General features: G+C 44.9%; 1 protein-coding gene across 1 annotated transcript in view; it reads left to right on the forward strand.

Annotated features, from left to right (window-relative positions):
• Nucleotides 1-17541, forward strand: part of PSME4 (proteasome activator subunit 4) — a 216783-nt gene that overhangs the window by 152770 nt on the left and 46472 nt on the right. Inside the window, exons 35-38 of the mRNA XM_074949403.1 lie at nucleotides 1187-1256; nucleotides 3786-3911; nucleotides 4561-4713; nucleotides 13144-13248. Coding sequence (XP_074805504.1) covers nucleotides 1187-1256; nucleotides 3786-3911; nucleotides 4561-4713; nucleotides 13144-13248 — 454 coding nt within the window. The remainder of the gene's footprint in view (nucleotides 1-1186; nucleotides 1257-3785; nucleotides 3912-4560; nucleotides 4714-13143; nucleotides 13249-17541) is intronic.

Consider the following 17541-nt stretch of genomic DNA (forward strand, 5'->3'; position numbering starts at 1 on the left):
TTGTGGACTCGAAGAAGGCATGCATTCGTCTGATTAGAGTAAAGTTTGTGACAGAGGTGTGCCAGAAAGTTTTATGTCCATCTAAACCAGGATATGTATGATGAAGTGATTACCGTAGTCAAAACTAAATGGGGCTACCGTAGAGAATTTCCAGTAAACATTGGCCTACACTGCGCATCAGCATTGAGCCCCTTTTTATTTGCAGTTGTTATGGACTTGATGAGAATATACAAAGGGAACCGCTTTGGAACATGATGTTTGCTGATGACATAGTAATATGTACAGAAGATTGTGAAACCTGGCAAGCCAGTTTTGAACAGTGGCAGCATTGTTTTGAGCAGGCGGGGCTTAGCGTCAATGTCGGTAAGACTGAGGATATGATGAGTGAGGGAAAAGGACTCAACATAGAGGATATTGCAGGCAGAGAGATTAGAAGAATAAAACAATTTAAATACCTAGGATTACTTGTTGTTGACGATAGTGCCCTCATGAGTGATGCCCAGCATTACACTAAAGCTGTATGGTGGAAATGGTGGGAGCTGACCCCAGTTCTCTGTGACAAAAAAATGCCATTAAAGTGTATAAAACTGTATTTTACCCATCTTAATGTAGAGAAGAGAAACTTAACCAGTCACAAGAAGATAAATCAGTATGCTCTCCATCACGGAAATGAAGATGTCAGGATGGTCAGATGGTTGGGCACTTCAAGATAGAGATCAGAATGAGGTTGCAAGTGGCCTAATGTGGGTTGCTCCAATTGAAGACAAGTTTAGGGAGGCTATTATACATTGGTATGGGCATATCCAACAGATACCAGAGTGTTAAAAAAGTAGGATGGCTCTTGTAGTGATTATGGATGGAAGAGATCCAAAGGGGAGACCAAAGACTCTTTACATGGGCTGGATATCAGCGGATGTCAAAGAGATCAGTCTGCACAACAGCCTGGTTTACAATCATGTGTTTTGGAAGAAGGCTATAAGTGTCACCAACCCCAAATAGTGGAGGCAAGAGAGAAGAAGTTTTCAAAAATGTTTAAGATATTAGAAATTTGCTTTAGATTTTGGTGTTCGAGTCCACAGATTTAATTTGATATCAGTATATAGAATGTCGAGAATTAGCAGAATTGTTTTTTGTTCTTTCATTTATTTTGGAAGTAATGCTAATATATATTTCCTCTAATATTTAGAAATATGGTAGTTTATGCTTCTGCTGAGCAACAACCAAAGCTTGGGAGGAGGAGAGAGGAGTTGGTAGAGGTAAGCATGCTAGGATTTTTTTTTTTTTTTTTTTTGAGAGTCTGGATTGTTCTGATTCAAGACTGGCAGAGATTATTTGTGACTTTTAAGTCATTAGAGCACCGAACAATCATCAAGATAATGTTTGAAATAAGTTGATGGCCATATTGAATGGCTGATTACTAGGGCTGTCAATCATAGTGAATGCATACAATTAACTCAAAATAAATTAATGCGTGAATCACACACCAGGGCGCTGTGCTTAGGGGGGGTGCCGCTGCCTGCCTTCTCCCCCGGCCGCCCTGCTCCACTGCTGCTCCCACCTCCTCCTTCTCTCCCCCATGGAGCTGCCCCTGGCCAAGCTGCTCTGGACCGGGAGCCTGCCTTCTGCCTGCTGTGCAGAGCAGAGGGGTTGGGGGTGGGAGCTGATGTCTGGGTGTCCCTGTGTACCCATTTGCTGCTGATCTGGGGCCAGGGAACATGGGAAGCATGGCCGCTGCTGCTGCTGGCCTTAGGGGTGGGCAGGCTGGGCCAGGGCACTAGGGGCACCTCTGGAGCAGGGGTGCCCTCCTCCTCCCCCCACTGCTCTGCAGCCACCGCTGCTTCTACTCCGCACACCCAAGGTGCTCAGCACTGGTACCCTCCTCTCTGCTGTGCAGAGTGGGCTGGGGGCTAATGTTGGGGTTCCCATCTTCCTCCCCATGTACCCAGTCTCTGCTAAGCTAGGGTGGGGTGACAGGGAGCCTGTTTTCTGCTGCCTCTGGGTCAGGAGCGGGAGCCACTGGCGGCTGCTGCAGTCTGAACAAGCGTTCAGGTTGGGGAGTGCTCTGCTTAAAGAGACAGTGCGCTGAACATACTCACTTCCCCAACACACACACTGTCTCTCACACATACGCAGTTTGTCTCTCACACACATACACACTCCCCCAACACACACCTACTCTGTGTCTCACACTTCCCCCCAACACACACACGCTTCCCCCAATCCAGAAATATTTAAGTGATATTCTATTATTGCTTAATAGTGAAATTAAAACTGCAATTAATCATGGTTTATTTTAATCTCACAATTAATTGTGATTAATATTTTTAATCATTTGACAGCCCTACTAATTACCAATTTTGCTGATTGTAGTTGATAGTGTCAATAAGGAGGTGAGTATGGACACTGAACTTTCTACCCTAAAGGTGGCTCTTCCAGAACAGGATTGACGCATAATGGCAACATGGTGTGGGAAGGCCTGCTGTTCCACTTCTGTGAATAAACAGGATTTCTGCCTCAGACGCTATCAGTCCAGCCCTTTCACAATCATTACTTTTATCTGAAACTAACGTTTCTTAGTCTTTCGTTATCATGCTAAATAAGCCTTACAATTTGTTTTTAATTCAAGTAACCAAATATATATTTTTGCAGCTGTTGCATCATCTCTAATCTTCCTCTTTTGAGAAAGGTTAGTGAGAGTCCTAGAGCTAACTTGCAGTACTATCATCTTGATCCTTCCAGTCTGCTAGTTTTGGTGGTCGATCTCCTCCTGATGTAGAGCAAAGATCAGATAGATCTGAAAGTCAATCAGTTGCTTTTGATGCCTCTGCCACATTGTGGTGTTTGATGTACTTGCTGGTGTGGACTGGTGCAGTTTCCTTGGAATGCAAAGACTTGATTGAATTACTGATGACATTGTCATTTTATTTAGATTTTTAATATTCTACCATAGGTGGTGTTGGTGCCTTTTTTTTTTTTTTTTAAAGTAAGGGCACCTAGAATTATGTAGTGGGTTCACAGCAGTAGATACATTATGAAAAAAAATATTTCTGAGACGTTTTAATCCTTTCCAGTCAAACATGGCCTGGATTTGTAGAGGCGTATAAAATAGGAATATAGAATTTGACTTCCAGGTGTATGCAATGCGTGGACACAATTTTAAACATGTGAGCTAAAATTGACTTAATTTGGACTCACATGCTTAAAGGTAAGGGTATTTTCAAGTGCCTTACTGAATTGGACCGTGTTTGAGGAGAAAGAATGAAAATGAGAAATGACTGAAAGTGTGAAACCAAAATAAATTTTAAAAAATACTACGGAAAATTGCTGTACAAGGGACCCAATTTTCAGATTAGTTGGGATACATTTTGCTTAAAAATGTGACCGTGTCAGTGCTTCATAGTTTCTCTAATGAGTGGTTCGTGAAATGATGATAAAGATTTTGAAGTGATCAGGAGAGTAATCATGAGTACAGAGCTGGTGTCCATAGTAAGTGCCATTGGAAATGGCCGCTTTGAAAGCATTATATTAGTGGAAGGAAAGATGGCCCAACATCACTATAGGACTAAAAACCTCTGGGCACTAAGATGTTGACCTAGTGCTTGTTTGGGGAAAATGGAGACTGTGGGCATGATTTGGATTCCTTTTTTTTTTTTTTTTTTTTTTTGGCAAAAGTAGAAAAAAATAAGAATTAGGACTTGGAAAGATCTTTTTCCCCCAGATGAGACTCTTGTGGTAGCTAAGCACCTTGAATTTAAACTAAGGCTTATCACTGTTTTCTTTTACAGGCAGAACAAATCATATATGATCGCTTTTCCGATCCAAAATTTGTTGAGCAGTTAATAAAGTTTCTATCTCTAGAAGACAGAAAAGGAAAAGACAAATTTAATCCTCGCAGATTTTGCCTTTTCAAGGTAACTAGATTTTTATGGATAAATTAATTTCCTTATATAGATAATTATCAAAACAGTGTGAAAAGCATTGCATTCAGTGACCCAAGCTATCGCTGTTGTTAAATGTTGAGAGAAGGTATGCCCTAAGCGCCACTATGACTAACTTCATTATACTATCTTCTGAATTCTCCAAATATATTTTTCCCTTATAGTGGTGATATAGAGAGGGTATATACAATTGGGGATAATTCTATTTTGAACATATGAGAAACATTAACTATATATTTAAACTTTAAATTTGTTTCTCAATCTCCTGTGTCTCTTACGGAGAAAATATAGTTAAGACTAATAACACTATGTTAATATATATAAATTTGGTTAAATAATTAAAAACTTGTGCAACTGAAAATGATGCAACATGTATGTGTACTACCTATATTTGTATATTGTATCTCCTACAGCAGTAGGTCGATCCAGTTCTGAGGTGTTTAGGATAATAAATAGGAAAAGGAACATTCCATACAGAATTAACATTACTACTTTTTCAGTGACAGTAGCAATACAAACTGCTGCTCTTGTTAGCCTGGGAATATTAATATAAATTGCATGCAATGTTAAAGGTTAAAAATATTTTAAGTGAAACATTTTTAAGTGTAATCTTGTTTAACAGGGCATATTCAGAAACTTTGATGATGCCTTCTTGCCAGTTCTAAAGCCCCACTTGGAACATCTGGTAGCAGACTCTCATGAAAGTACCCAGCGATGTGTAGCTGAAATTATAGCTGGTCTGATAAGAGGCTCTAAACACTGGACATTTGAAAAGGTGTGTGTGTAACATTTTAAGTGATTTGCAAAAGTAAAGGAATCAATTCCAGCTGTTTAATCAGCATGTGCTCATCAACTGAATGGCCAGGTTGAAGGTCTTTCAGCATATTACTTAAAAACTAACTTTCACGTGCTACCTTAAAAATTCATTTCTACTCTGAAAAGTGACTCTCTTTGAATATCAGAAGGGTAGCCGTGTTAGTCTGGATCTGTAAAAGCGGCAAAGAGTCCTGTGGTACCTTATAGACCGACGTATTGGAACGTAAGCTTTCGTGGGTGAATACCCACTTTATCGGATGCATGCATGCATCTGACGAAGTGGGTATTCACCCACAAAAATTTATTCTCCAATACGTCTGTTAGACTCTAAGGTGCCACAGGACTCTGTCTCTTCAAATAGTATTGTGGAATCCCAAGTTTATTGGGTCTCAATGATTTTCAGATTTAAATGTGCTCAGTATACAAGAAAAAACATATTTTTTTTAACTTCCAGCCCGGTAAACTCAGTCCAAGATCTGAAAGTCAAGCTGTGTTCTTTCCATATTATGAATCATCAGCAGTAATGAAGATTCTTCTTCGAGGGGTGTCCCTGTGGGTGCTCCACTGTAGGTGTCGGTGCACCTCTGTGCCGCTGTTCGGAGATGGTTACAGCAGCACCCGTATCGGCCGCGCATGTGCGGAGCCTGCCTCACGTACCAGTCTTGTCTTAATAGTGCGCATGCGTGGCCGAACTCCTTAGTTCCTTCTCTACCATCCCTGGCCAGAGTTGGGCCTACAGCATACTTGTTAAAACTTTTTCTCTTACCCATTCTACATCCTTTTTCCCCTTAGTTTAGCACTCTAGTTACTAGATAAGTTCATCCCTTTTAAAAAAAAAAAAAAAAAAAAAATTCAAAATGGTGACTCTTGCAACCACAATTCCAGCACCGAAGCAGGGAGATTGTTTTTCAGCCTTTGACCTGCAGGGTGCTTATGTTCCATACATCCTGCCCACAGACGTTTTATCCTCTTCGTTCTGAGCTCACAACACTACCAGTACAGGGTCCTACCTTTTGGTCTCTTAACTGCGCCTCATGTCTTTTTCCAAACTCCTCGCAGTCGTAACAGTTCATCTCAGAAGGCAGGGAATCATAATATTTACTTACCTCGACAACTGCCTTTTCAAAGCCAGGACCCTCCAAGAAGCCATTCAATCCACACAATGGACAGTCCAGTGTTTCCATACTCTTGGCCGGCGAATGAACAAAGAAAATCTACGCTCACTCCCACCCCACAACTGGAGTTCATAGGAGCACATTTCGACTCATGGAAAAAAATAGCATCTCTCCCACTCCACCTTCTCAACACCATCAACCTTTTGGTTAGCAAGGTGTACAACAGTCCACAGGTGACTGCATGAGATTGCCTACAGCTCCTAGGCCACATGCACTTTTGTAGTCAGGAATGCTCGCCTCTTCATGAGATGTTTCCAAAGTTGGATGACCACTGTCTACAGACCAAATGTCCATGGTCTGAACAACATTTTATACATACCTCCCAGAGTCAAGGACTCCCTCCACTGGTGGACATTGCCCCACAACCTTTGCTCTGGGGTCCCCTTTCTACAGGACGTCCCGCCGGTTATCATAACTACGGGCGCATCCCTTACAGGATAGGGAGCACACATGCCCTAATACACTGCCCAGGGGCTTTTGTCTCCTGCCGAGAAGTCCCTTCACATCAACGTCTAGAACTCTGAATGATACTCAAGGCCTGCCTCCAATTTCTCCCCTTCATACAAAACCAACATGTCAGGATAAGGACTGACAACATTGCCTGCATGTTCTATGTAAACAGGCAGGGGGTGGGGGTGGGGCGATCCCATTCACTTTCTACAGAAGCACAGTGTCTAACTATCAGCTGCATACTTACTTGGCTCTCTCAATTCCACCGCAGATGACCTCAGCAGAAGATTTCCCATAGACCATGAATGGGAACTAAACAAGGATATAGTATTAGACATATTTCACACATGGGGATACCCAACCACAGACCTTTTCACAACTGCAGCAAACAAGAAATGCCCAAGCTTTTGTTCTAGGCAAACACTCCTCGGGAGATGCATTCATGAACTAGGCAAACACTCCTCGGGGGATGCATTCATGTTCCCATGGAACACCAACCTAACATATGCATTTCCCCGATACCACTCGTACACAAAGTACTGATCAAAATACGAACAGACCAAGCCAGGGTCATAATGATCGCCCCCACGTGGCCCAGACAGGCATGGTACCCTTTTCTTGCCAAGATGGCGCTTTCCGCACCCATCCCACTACCTCTCCGTCCGAATCTCTTGTCCCAAGAACACGGTCTACTACTCCACCCCAGTTTAACCATGTTACACCTCAGGGTTTGGCTCCTTCATGGTTCTCTCATGCAGAGTGAACTTGCTGGGAGCAGGTTTGAAATATACTCCTTCATAGCACAACAAATTATACACACACCACCTACCTTCATAACTGGACAAGATTTACATACCCGTGGGCTGCCACAGAAACCACTCTTTTTTCCGTACTTCTCCCACTAATCCTTGACTATCTGTTAGAGATTAAACTCTCTGGACTCTCTCTGAGTTCCATCAAAGTCCACTTGGCTGCAGTTACAATGTTCCATGATGCCATCGATGATAGGCCTATCTTTGCTCACCCAATTACTAAGCGATTTCTTAAGGGACCCTAAACCCTATACCCAGACATCAATCCGCCTAATCCACCTTGGAACTTTCTCCTAGCCTTAACATGCCTAACCCAAAAACCATTTGAACCATTAGCCACATGTTCCCTCCTACATCTCTCTATGAAAACTGCATTTCTAGTAGCAATTACCTCTGCGAGACGCACAGGAGAAATTGCAGCACTCATGGCAGATCTGCCATGCACCATATTTTTTAGGCACAAAGTCACCCTACGCTTACTCCCCAGAATTCTACCGAAAGTGCACTCATCTTTCCATGTCAAAGAGCCTATCCATCTCCCTACCTTTTTCCATTACCACATGCAAATTCCTTTGAATCTACGATGCTCACTTTAGACGTGCGCAGAGCTTTGTCCTTCTACTTGGACAGGACTAAAACCTTCAGGCGTTCCAACAAGCTATTCGTCCCCATTGCAGAGCGCTGTAAGGGCTCATCTATCTCTAACCACAGACTTTCCAACAGGATCTCGAGTTGCATTTGTCTCTGCTATCAGTTACAGAATGTGACTCCCCCTACTTTTATCAGGACTCACTCCACCAAATCCCCGGCAGCCTCAGTGGCTTTTCTACGTAACGTCCCCCGTAAGGACATTTCCAGAGCTGCCATTTGGGCTTCTGAAAATACATTTGCAAAACATTATGCTTTTACACAGGGACCCATCACCGATACATGTGTGGGCAGAGCTGTTCTATCTACTGCATTCCTTCCAGATTCAAAGTCCCTACCTCCTTGAGAGATACCTACATTGGAGCACCCACAGGGACACCTCTCAAAGAAGAAGAGGAGAATACTCACCTGTGCAGTAACTGGCATTCTTCAAGATGAGTGTCCCTGTAGGTGCTCCATTCCCCACCCTCCTCCCCTCTACTTTGGAGCTGGGGCGGCCTCCATTGTAGAGAAGGAACTGAGGAGTTCGGCCGCGCATGCTCAATATTAAGACAAGACTGATATGTGTGAGGCAGGCTTTGCGCATGCTCAGCCGATACGGGTACTGCTGTAAAAATCTCTGAACAACGGCGCAGGGGCGCATCGACACCTACAGTGGAGCACCCACAGGGACACTCATCTCGAAGAACATCAGTTACTGCACAGGTGAGTAACCTCCTCTTCTGCAGACCAGATTATTACTTCATTTATACTTAGGCAACTACATAGTCTGCTGATTATACTCCATGACACCTGCACAAACCCATAGCCTTGAACTTTTCCATAAATATATACATTCATGCATAGCTTTAGACATTGCCATTGATGTGCAAGGCAGAATAAAATCTAGGTTGCCGAATCTTAGTTGTGTTGGTTCAGTAATACTAAAATAAGCACTGACTTATTTGTTGTTAAAATAAACAGAAATAACTCTGGATACACAGAGCAAATATGAATTAGAAGGTGTCAGTTTCACTTTTCAGAGTAAACAGCATCTTAAAATGTCAAAGAAAAATAATGTGCTGAATAGTGCTGGGTGATTTTTCAGTTCAGCCAGAAAGTGGAAAAGTCAGGGGAAAATATTCAGTTTGGTTTTGAAAATAATTCAGAATTTGGAAAAGTCCATTTTGGGCCTGCAAACTTCATGGGTCAGAGGGTGTTCCTTTAGAAGCTATAGCCCAGTGGTTTGGGCACAGCCTGGGATGTGGGAGATCCAGGTTTGAATCCCCACTCTGGAGCAGGGATTTGAACTCAGATTCCACAAATGTCTCAGATGAGCATCCTAACCACCAAGCTATAGGTGTGTTGCTTTTATTTTTTCTTGTTGAAGCTGTTACACTTTGTAGCTGTAGATGTGCCTGATTCAGAGGAGGGAATTAAATCCACAGCTGCAGCCTCCTAGGTGAGTGCCTTAATAATCATGCTATAGAGTTGCGCTCTCTCTTCCCAGTGAATATTTAAGTGTTTCTATAAACTGGAAGAACTTCAGCGGGAGAGATTAAGAACAACAGTCCCATAGCGTGGTGGTTAGGATGCTCGGGTGAGGTGGGGCCATTAAGGGGGCAAATCTTTGTTCCAGTCCCTGCTCCAGAATTAGGGGTTCAGACCTGGGTCTTTCACATACCAGCCAAGTGCCCTAATCAGGGCCTGTGTTACCTAAATGACACCCTGAGTGAGGCTGGGGGGTGGAGCTGGGTGAGGGATGGAGCTCGACTGGCGGTGGAGTGGAGGTGCATGTGGATCAGGGCTGGAAGCAAAGCTGGGAGTGGAGCAGGGGACGGGGTTGGACCGGGGCTGGAGGCAGAGCTGGGAGGGTGGCGAGGATGTGGAGTGGAGGTGCAGGCAGAGCAAGGGATGGGGGGCAAAGCAGGGGTACAGGCGGAGCGGAGGATGGGGGCGGACCAGAGCTGGGGGAGGAGCTGGGGAGGAGGCAGGATGGAGAGAAGATGCAGGTGGAGTTAGGGCCAGAGTGAGGCTGGAGGTGGACTGAGGGCTGCGGCTGTGAGGATCAGGGTGGCAGGAGGCTGTTATTGTGACACTCTCTTGGCAGCCCCCCTACCGCGGCACCTTGAGCAGTCGCCCATGCTAAGGTGGGCCCTGGCCCTAACCACTGGGGTAAAGGGGTCAAAGGACAGACGCTTTCTCTTTGCTGAAAAAGTTTTCCCCAGTTGAAACTGATCAGTCAAATTTATAGTTATAGGTCATCTGAAATTTCATTTTTGTGTGAATAGGCTTTTTTTCCAAAAAAAATTCTGTAGTGCTGAATGTATTTTTAGGTTTTTAGCTACTTTTGGCAGCAAAACAAAATCACCTCAACATAAAACCTTTTGTGGCAAAGTTAAAGCGACATAGCATCAGTGTAGACACTGCTGTTTGTTTTGTTGACAGAACTGGCTTCCCCCAATATCCCACAATGCTGGCTGTGACTACTCTGCTCACTGTTTTGATATCTGCTGTCCAGCAGGCATGTGCCCCTTCCCTTTCAAAGCTCCAGGAAGTATCTGACAGCTGAGCATGCTGCTCCGCTTGGGGAACAAAGAGCAAATAATTGGAAAGCTCCTGTTCTGCCTTGCGCTAGGAACACAGCGGCCGGCCGGCAGACTGCTGCTGCAGGGAGCAAGGCGGGGGTGGGCCGGGGAAGGAGAGGACTTCTATGCTGCTTTGATGTTCCTCAGGACAGAGAGCTCCCGGCATCTGAGGAAGCTGTGGGAGAACTGAGGGAATCACAGAACCATAGGCAGGCAGGCAGAACGGGCTGCTTCGGAAGAGACTGCTGTGCCGAGCAGAGCCGGGGGCTGATGGGGGGGGAGGGGGTGTCCCCCTCCTCCTGCCTCAGGATAGGTCGGTCAGCCTGCTGTCTTCCCCTGCCCCAGACACACCACTCTCCTCTCTCTCCCCCTATACATTTCAGTTGAAAAAGCAGCTGACAATCTACTAGGATGCCCCAGGAAGGGAACAATGGGATTGAGAAACCTGCATCATGTGATGCTGTACCTACCCCATGAGGCAATGCAGACCCTTCCCAAAGTACCCTGCAGCCAGTTGCATAGTGGGATAGCTATCACATTGCACTGCTCTCTGTCAAAGCAAGAGCTGCTCGTGTGGATGCACTCCGCCATCACAAGGAGCTAGTGTGGACATGAAACAGTGGCTTTAATTAAAGCGGCATAACTTTTGCTGACAAAACTTTGTAATGTAGACAAGACCTTAAATTAATGTTAACATAATTAGCTATTCATTGCTTATTACTGCATTAAAAAAAAATTAAGAATACTGTGTTGCAAACACAGAATAAAATATCTGAGACGGGAGACTACAAAAGTGGCCTGTCATTTGTTGGGATTTTTCTTTGTGCTCCAAAACAATATGTAGAATACTGAGTCGTTCTATCTTGAATCAACTGATCAATCTCTAGAAAGTGTACTAAACAAGTAAAACCTCTTGATGTACACCCAAACCCCAACACCATCTAGTAATAGAGAAAATGAGTCATTAACAGTCTTGAAGTATTGAAGAAATTAAAGAGATTGTTGAAAAGCATATTCAAGTCTCTTAATTCAGTTGAACTGAATGTTGTACTCCACAAAAAGCGTACATTCTAGATTTTGCTCCTTACATAGGTGACTACATTTCAGAGTGCTTTGGGATGAAAGGCACCATATAAATGTAAGATAATTGCATCCACAAGATAATGGAAGAAGATTTGCCTTGAAGGTTGATCTCCTGGCAAATCACATTCATGGGACTACTTGCTACAGTTTATATATGGTAGCTGGAAATATTTGGAATTATATCTCACTACAGCAAGTCAGGAGATCTGGGTTCTATTGCTGCCTCTTGCACTGAGTGATTTCCAGGGATTAGCTGTGTGACCTTGGGCAAGTGATTTGACTTCTTCAGTTTCCTCATGGAAATAACACTTCCCTACCCTACATCAAAAGTATTATGAGGCATAAATCACTAAAGTTTGGTAAGCACTTTGAGATCTTTGAACAGAATATACGTGGAAATGCAACGTATTGCTGCTGCTGTTATATTTGCCTTCCATGGCACCTCGTACAAACTGCTTCCCAAAATACTTTGCAGATCTGAACCTGGGGGTTTGGCTGAGTTTGCGAGGCCTTATTCTTAATTTGGTGGCATTTCTCTGTTTAGACCAGTGATACTTAGCTAAGGTTCCTGAACCACAAGTGGCTCTTTAATGTGTCTCCTGTGGTTCTTTGCAGCACATGATATTAAAACATTGTGTGATTTAATTATTAACCAATCTAAGTTGTTAACCAATCGGGATGCTTTTGCTATGTTGTTAACAAATTGTAGTTGATGAAATAATAATACTTGGTGAGTCATTTTGCTGTGAGAATAATATATATATATATATAAACTAAATATTTCCCCTGGCATACTGCTTAAATATGAATATATAGTACTATAGTAAATGAAACAGTGTCTTCACACTACTGTGACTCTTCTGGGAGGGGGAGGAAATTCTGCATGCACAACATTAATTTCTGCAAAATTTTGTGTTGCGCAGTGGTGCAGAATTCCCCCAGGAGTAAATAATTGTCTACTGATCAAAGAACTGGTTGATGACAGCCAATAACACCTTTCAGTGTAACAAAACCCCCATCTCAGCTCTGCCCATCTTCCCAATACAGTTTTTAAATGTAGACATCCTGAAAGAGAAAAGATGGAAGGGAGAGAAAATAATAAAAATGGTGCAGAGAATAGAGTGAATGGGGATGACAGAGCCCCTGGCACAGGAGGGAAGGCGGGATTGGGGAACACATTGAACTTGTGGCATAGGAGGACATGGGGTGAGAATTGGGGGCACACAGAGACCCATCGTGGAGGAAGGGGTGGCTGATTGCAGAAGTAGAAGGGGATGGGAGGGTGGCACACAGGGAACATGGGGAGAGACTAGATGAATGCAAGGAGTCCCTGGTGTGTGCAAAGCACTCAGCCTACAGAAGCAACAAAATCTGCAATCCTGTAGTAGTATTGTACTTAAACTGAAAAAACCCAAGAGGCTGCATATCTATGAACTTGACTGAGCAGTACTTCAGAGCACCCTGTAAATAAAACAGAAAAAGATGTTGGCAGTTTGAATTGTTGCCTTTCCTGGTAATTTTTTTTCAGGATTCTAATAATTTTGAGCTACTGTACGAAGCAAATTTCTCTTTGAGGGGTTGGGAGTTAGAGAAGTTAAGTAGGAGCCATACATGGCAAAATCCATAATCTCACCTTTGCTTTTCTGTTGAGTAGGTAGAGAAACTTTGGAAGCTTTTGTGCCCACTACTTCGAACAGCTTTATCCAATATTACCGTGGAAACTTATAATGATTGGGGAACATGTATAGCAACTTCCTGTGTAAGTTCTCAATATTGCTTAGCTTTGCTCGTTATTCATGTTAAAATAAATTAAACACACACATTTTTGGTAATATGTAAATAACAATTTTATGAAGAAAAATATTTAGATTTATTCTATTAGGATTAAATTCAGAGTAGTAAATACAACCTAAAAATTGCATTATATACTAATTCTTGAAGTCCTACAGAAAACAGTAAAATACATTTTCTCATTCACAATTGTGGATGCTTTTTTTTTTTGGAAGTATAGTTCACACTTTCATCTATTTTCTAGTTTTGTGATAGCTATGTAAGAGCTAGCTATTGCTGACATTAATCTCTGCACTTACTGTAAAATCTTTTACCACTAGTGCTGAATTTTTCCTTACTCTTCTTTTGAAGCTCAGACCACAGAACTGTCCTCAGTTTATAAAATAAAAAGTGCAGTTTAATCATGCATGTATTGAAAAGGATCTGGAAAATATATAGATACAGATTAACGTAACCAGGGTGGCCTGTTGACCTTTAAGGGCTTGTCTACGCTTGAAATGCTACAGCAACATAGCTGCACCACTTCAGTGTAGAGCAGTGGTTCTCAACCAGGGTACATGTACCCCTGGGGGTATGCAGAGGTCTTCCAGGGGGTACATCAACTCATCTAGATATTTGCCTAATTTTACAACAAGCTACATAAAATGCACTAGCAAAGTCAGAACAAACTGAAATTTCATACAGAGAATGACTTGTTTTATACTGCTCTATATACTATATGCTGAAATGTAAGCACAATATTTATTTATATTCCAATTGATTTATAATAATATGGTAAAAATGAGAAAGTAAGCAATTTTTCAGTAATAGTGTGCTGTGAACACTTTTTTGTATTTTTATGTCTGATTTTGTAAGCAAGTAGTTTTTAAGTGAGGTGAAACTTCGGGGTACGCAAGACAAATCAGACTCCTGAAACAGGTACAGTAGTCTGGAAAGGCTGAGAACCACTGGTGTAGAGGCTCCCCACAATAACGGGAGGGGTTCTTCCGACGGTGTAGTAAGCCACCTCCCCAAGAGGCAGTAGCCAGGTCAACAGAAAAATTCTTCCATTGACCTAGCACTGTCTGTACAGGGGGGCTGGGTCTGCTTAACGCCGCTGCTCAGAGGTATGGATTTTTCACACCCCTGAGCAACATAGTAAAGCAAACTTAATTCTTCTTCAAGTGCTTGCTCATGTCGATTCCATTCTAGCTATGTGCATGCCCACGTGCACAATCACTGGAGATTTTTGGTATCTGTAGAGTCGGATGTAGCTCCCTCTTGAGTGCCATGCTTATGCGTTGGTATATTAATCACTGCCGACCCTACACCCTCTCAGTTCCTTCATACCGCCCGTGACGGTTGGTCGGAGCACCTTGTCTTACATCCCAAGAGTGTTAGTGGTTCTTACAGTCCATTGTTCTGTCTCCTTTGTTGTTAGTCGATAGGTACTTAGACCTGTAAGGTAAGTGTTAGAGTAGTTGTTTAGGAGTTAGAGTCCCGGCTGAGACTTCGCCTCGAAGTGGGGCATGCCCCATTCCCCAGGCTTTAAGCCAGGTTCATCGTGCAGTCAGCCGATGCCCATTAGTGACCCCCACAAGAGCTATTTAAAGTGTTTGGGGGAGTCCCACAGAAAGGATAAGTGCAGGATCTTCAAAAACTTTCGTCCTTGAACTCAGAAGGAGCAAGATATCCACTTGAGGGTCCTTTTCATGGAGGCTTCGCTTCATCCTACCTCAGAGCCCTCTCGATTGGACTCCATGCCTGGCACCTCAGCATTGGCGTGCAGTGCACCACAGCACCGGAACCCACCCAGCACCATTCCCCCTCCGCAGTGCCTAAGAAGTGGTTGAAGTCGATGGGCCCGCTAGCACCACAGAAAAAGGGGGCTTCGGGCAAAGGACCTGTGTTAGGCCACATGCCCACCCTGGAGTTGCTTGGGGTCGGACCCCCTAGTTCAGCCAGGGACCCGCCTCTGCCAGGAGATTGAGGGACGTGATCGTTCCCCTCTATTTGACATTGGTAAGGCCTCATCTGGAGTACTGTGTCCAGTTTTGGGCCCCACACTACAAGAAGGATGTACAAAAATTGGAAAGTGTCCAGCGGAGGGCAACAGAAATGATTAGGGGGCCGGAACACATGACTTAGGAGAGGCTGAGGGAACTGGGATTGTTTAGTCTGCTGAAGAGAAGAATGAGGGGGGATTTGATAGCTGCTTTCAACTACCTGAAAAGGGGTTCCAAAGAGGATGGATCTAGACTGTTCTCAGTGGTAGCAGATGACAGAACAAGGAGTAATGGTCTCAAGTTGCAGTGGGGGAGGTTTAGTTTGGATATTAGGAAAATCTTTTTCACTCTGACGGTGGTGAAGCACTGGAATGCGTTACCTAGGGAGGTGGTGGAATCTCCTTCCTTTGAGGTTTTTAAGGTCAGGCTTGACAAAGCCCTGGCTGGGATGATTTAGTTGGGGATTGGTCCTGCTTTGAGCAGGGGGTTAGACAAGATGACCTCCTGAGGTCCCTTCCAACCCTGATATTCTACGATTCTATGATTCTGACTCCTGGGAGCAGTAAGAGGTCCCAGCCCCTAATAGAGACATCTTTGCCCGAAGTGGACCCGGCGGCCAAAGAGCAAGTAGGCCAACCGGCACCGCAGATACCAACCAAGATGATGGATCTGGCCAAGGCCCCGGCATCTATGGGCAAGCCGGTTATGGGACTGCTCCCTAAAGCAGTGGAGCATCCCCAATCCCCGGACTATAGGCGTCTGTCCCCATCACTGTGGCCCTAGCACCGCAGCCTCAGTCCCCAGTTAGAAGACACAGGTCCCTGATGCCGAGGTCTCCGCCTGCAAGGCACAGGACACCTGAGTCGCGACACTGATCTCAGTACCCCTGGTACCCTTCAGGTCTCCCACCAGAGTTCGCCACGGTGCAGATCACCATTGCCTAGGCGATCTCCCAGGTGGTGATTCCCCCAGTGTGGGATCGTTCCTGGTCACGGAACCGGTCTCCAGCTTCCCAGTACTGCTCTTCGGGCAGGCACCGGTCCTTGCCTTCTCCTTACAGTCGCCAGCAAGGGTCAGTCAGCAGACTCAGGCATCTACAGCTCTGCCCTAGTCACCAGAAGGGCAATGGTCTGAGCCTGAAGGGGTGTTCAGCCCCTCGCCTATAAAAGGCGAATTGCCACCGGCCCACGAGACTGGCATGGCTCCTGTGGCGTGGAGATGGGGCAAGGCCCCTCTCAGTGGTAGTACTGGAACTTCTGAGGTGTACCTGTTATGCCAGTCCCGTACTCCCACTGTTACTCCCAGGCCTAATCGGACAAGCTGCACCTGGCACAGCCAGCACCCAAGTCAGAGCACGGTGCCAAATCTAACACGAGGGCAACATAGCAGGTACTGACACCCAAGGAGCCATCCCCAGATGAGCAAGGGGAAGCTGCACCTCCCCCTGCTATGCAGTCATCTTCATTGTCTCTGGACGAAACAGTGGCGGGCTCCTCACAAATGAGCAGTCCCCCCAACAACTTCAAGGAGCACCAGGCCCTGCTTAAAATAGTGGCTGCCAACCTGAACTTGGAGGTCCAGGAGCTAGCAGAGGAGTCTGACGACCTCTTTAATGTTATACTCTCCTCTACCCTGTCCCTGGTCACATTGCCCGTCCACCCAGGGGTCCTTAAAATTGCCAAGTGTATGTAGCAGACCCCCTCTTCCGTTCCACCTACCTCCAAGAAGGTGGAAGAGAAGTATTACGTCCCCACAAAGGGGGTTGAGTACCTGTCACCCACTCTCCAGGGGGATCCCTGGTCGTGTCTGCTGACAACAAAAGGGACAGGTGAATGGCACACTGGAAAGTAAAGACACCAAGAGGCTGGACTTGTTTGGCAAGAAAATGTATTCGACAGCCGGCCTGCAATTTTGGGTATCTAACCATCAGGCCCGCTAGGCAGGTACAACTTCAACCTGTGGGACTCCATCGGCAAGTTTAAGGAGGGCCTCCCACATGACCGAGCCCAGGAGTTCACTGCCTTGGTGGACGAGGGCAAAGCAGTGGCGAGAGGCACCCTCCAGATGGCCTGGGACGCTACAGACTCGGCGGCCAGGTAGTCACTTCTGCAGTGGTCATGAGGCTCAGCTGGTGGTTACAGTCCTCTGGGCTGTCCCAGGAGTTGCAGAGTACCCTTCAGGACCTTCCATTTGAGGGAGCTGACTGACTAACAGCTCCACAGCCTTAGACTCACATGCCACCCGCCGTTTCTTGGGCCTTCAGACCCCTTAGAAGG

This window comes from Natator depressus, chromosome 3 (genome assembly GCF_965152275.1).
Source record: "Natator depressus isolate rNatDep1 chromosome 3, rNatDep2.hap1, whole genome shotgun sequence".
Classification (NCBI taxonomy): Eukaryota; Metazoa; Chordata; order Testudines; family Cheloniidae; genus Natator; species Natator depressus.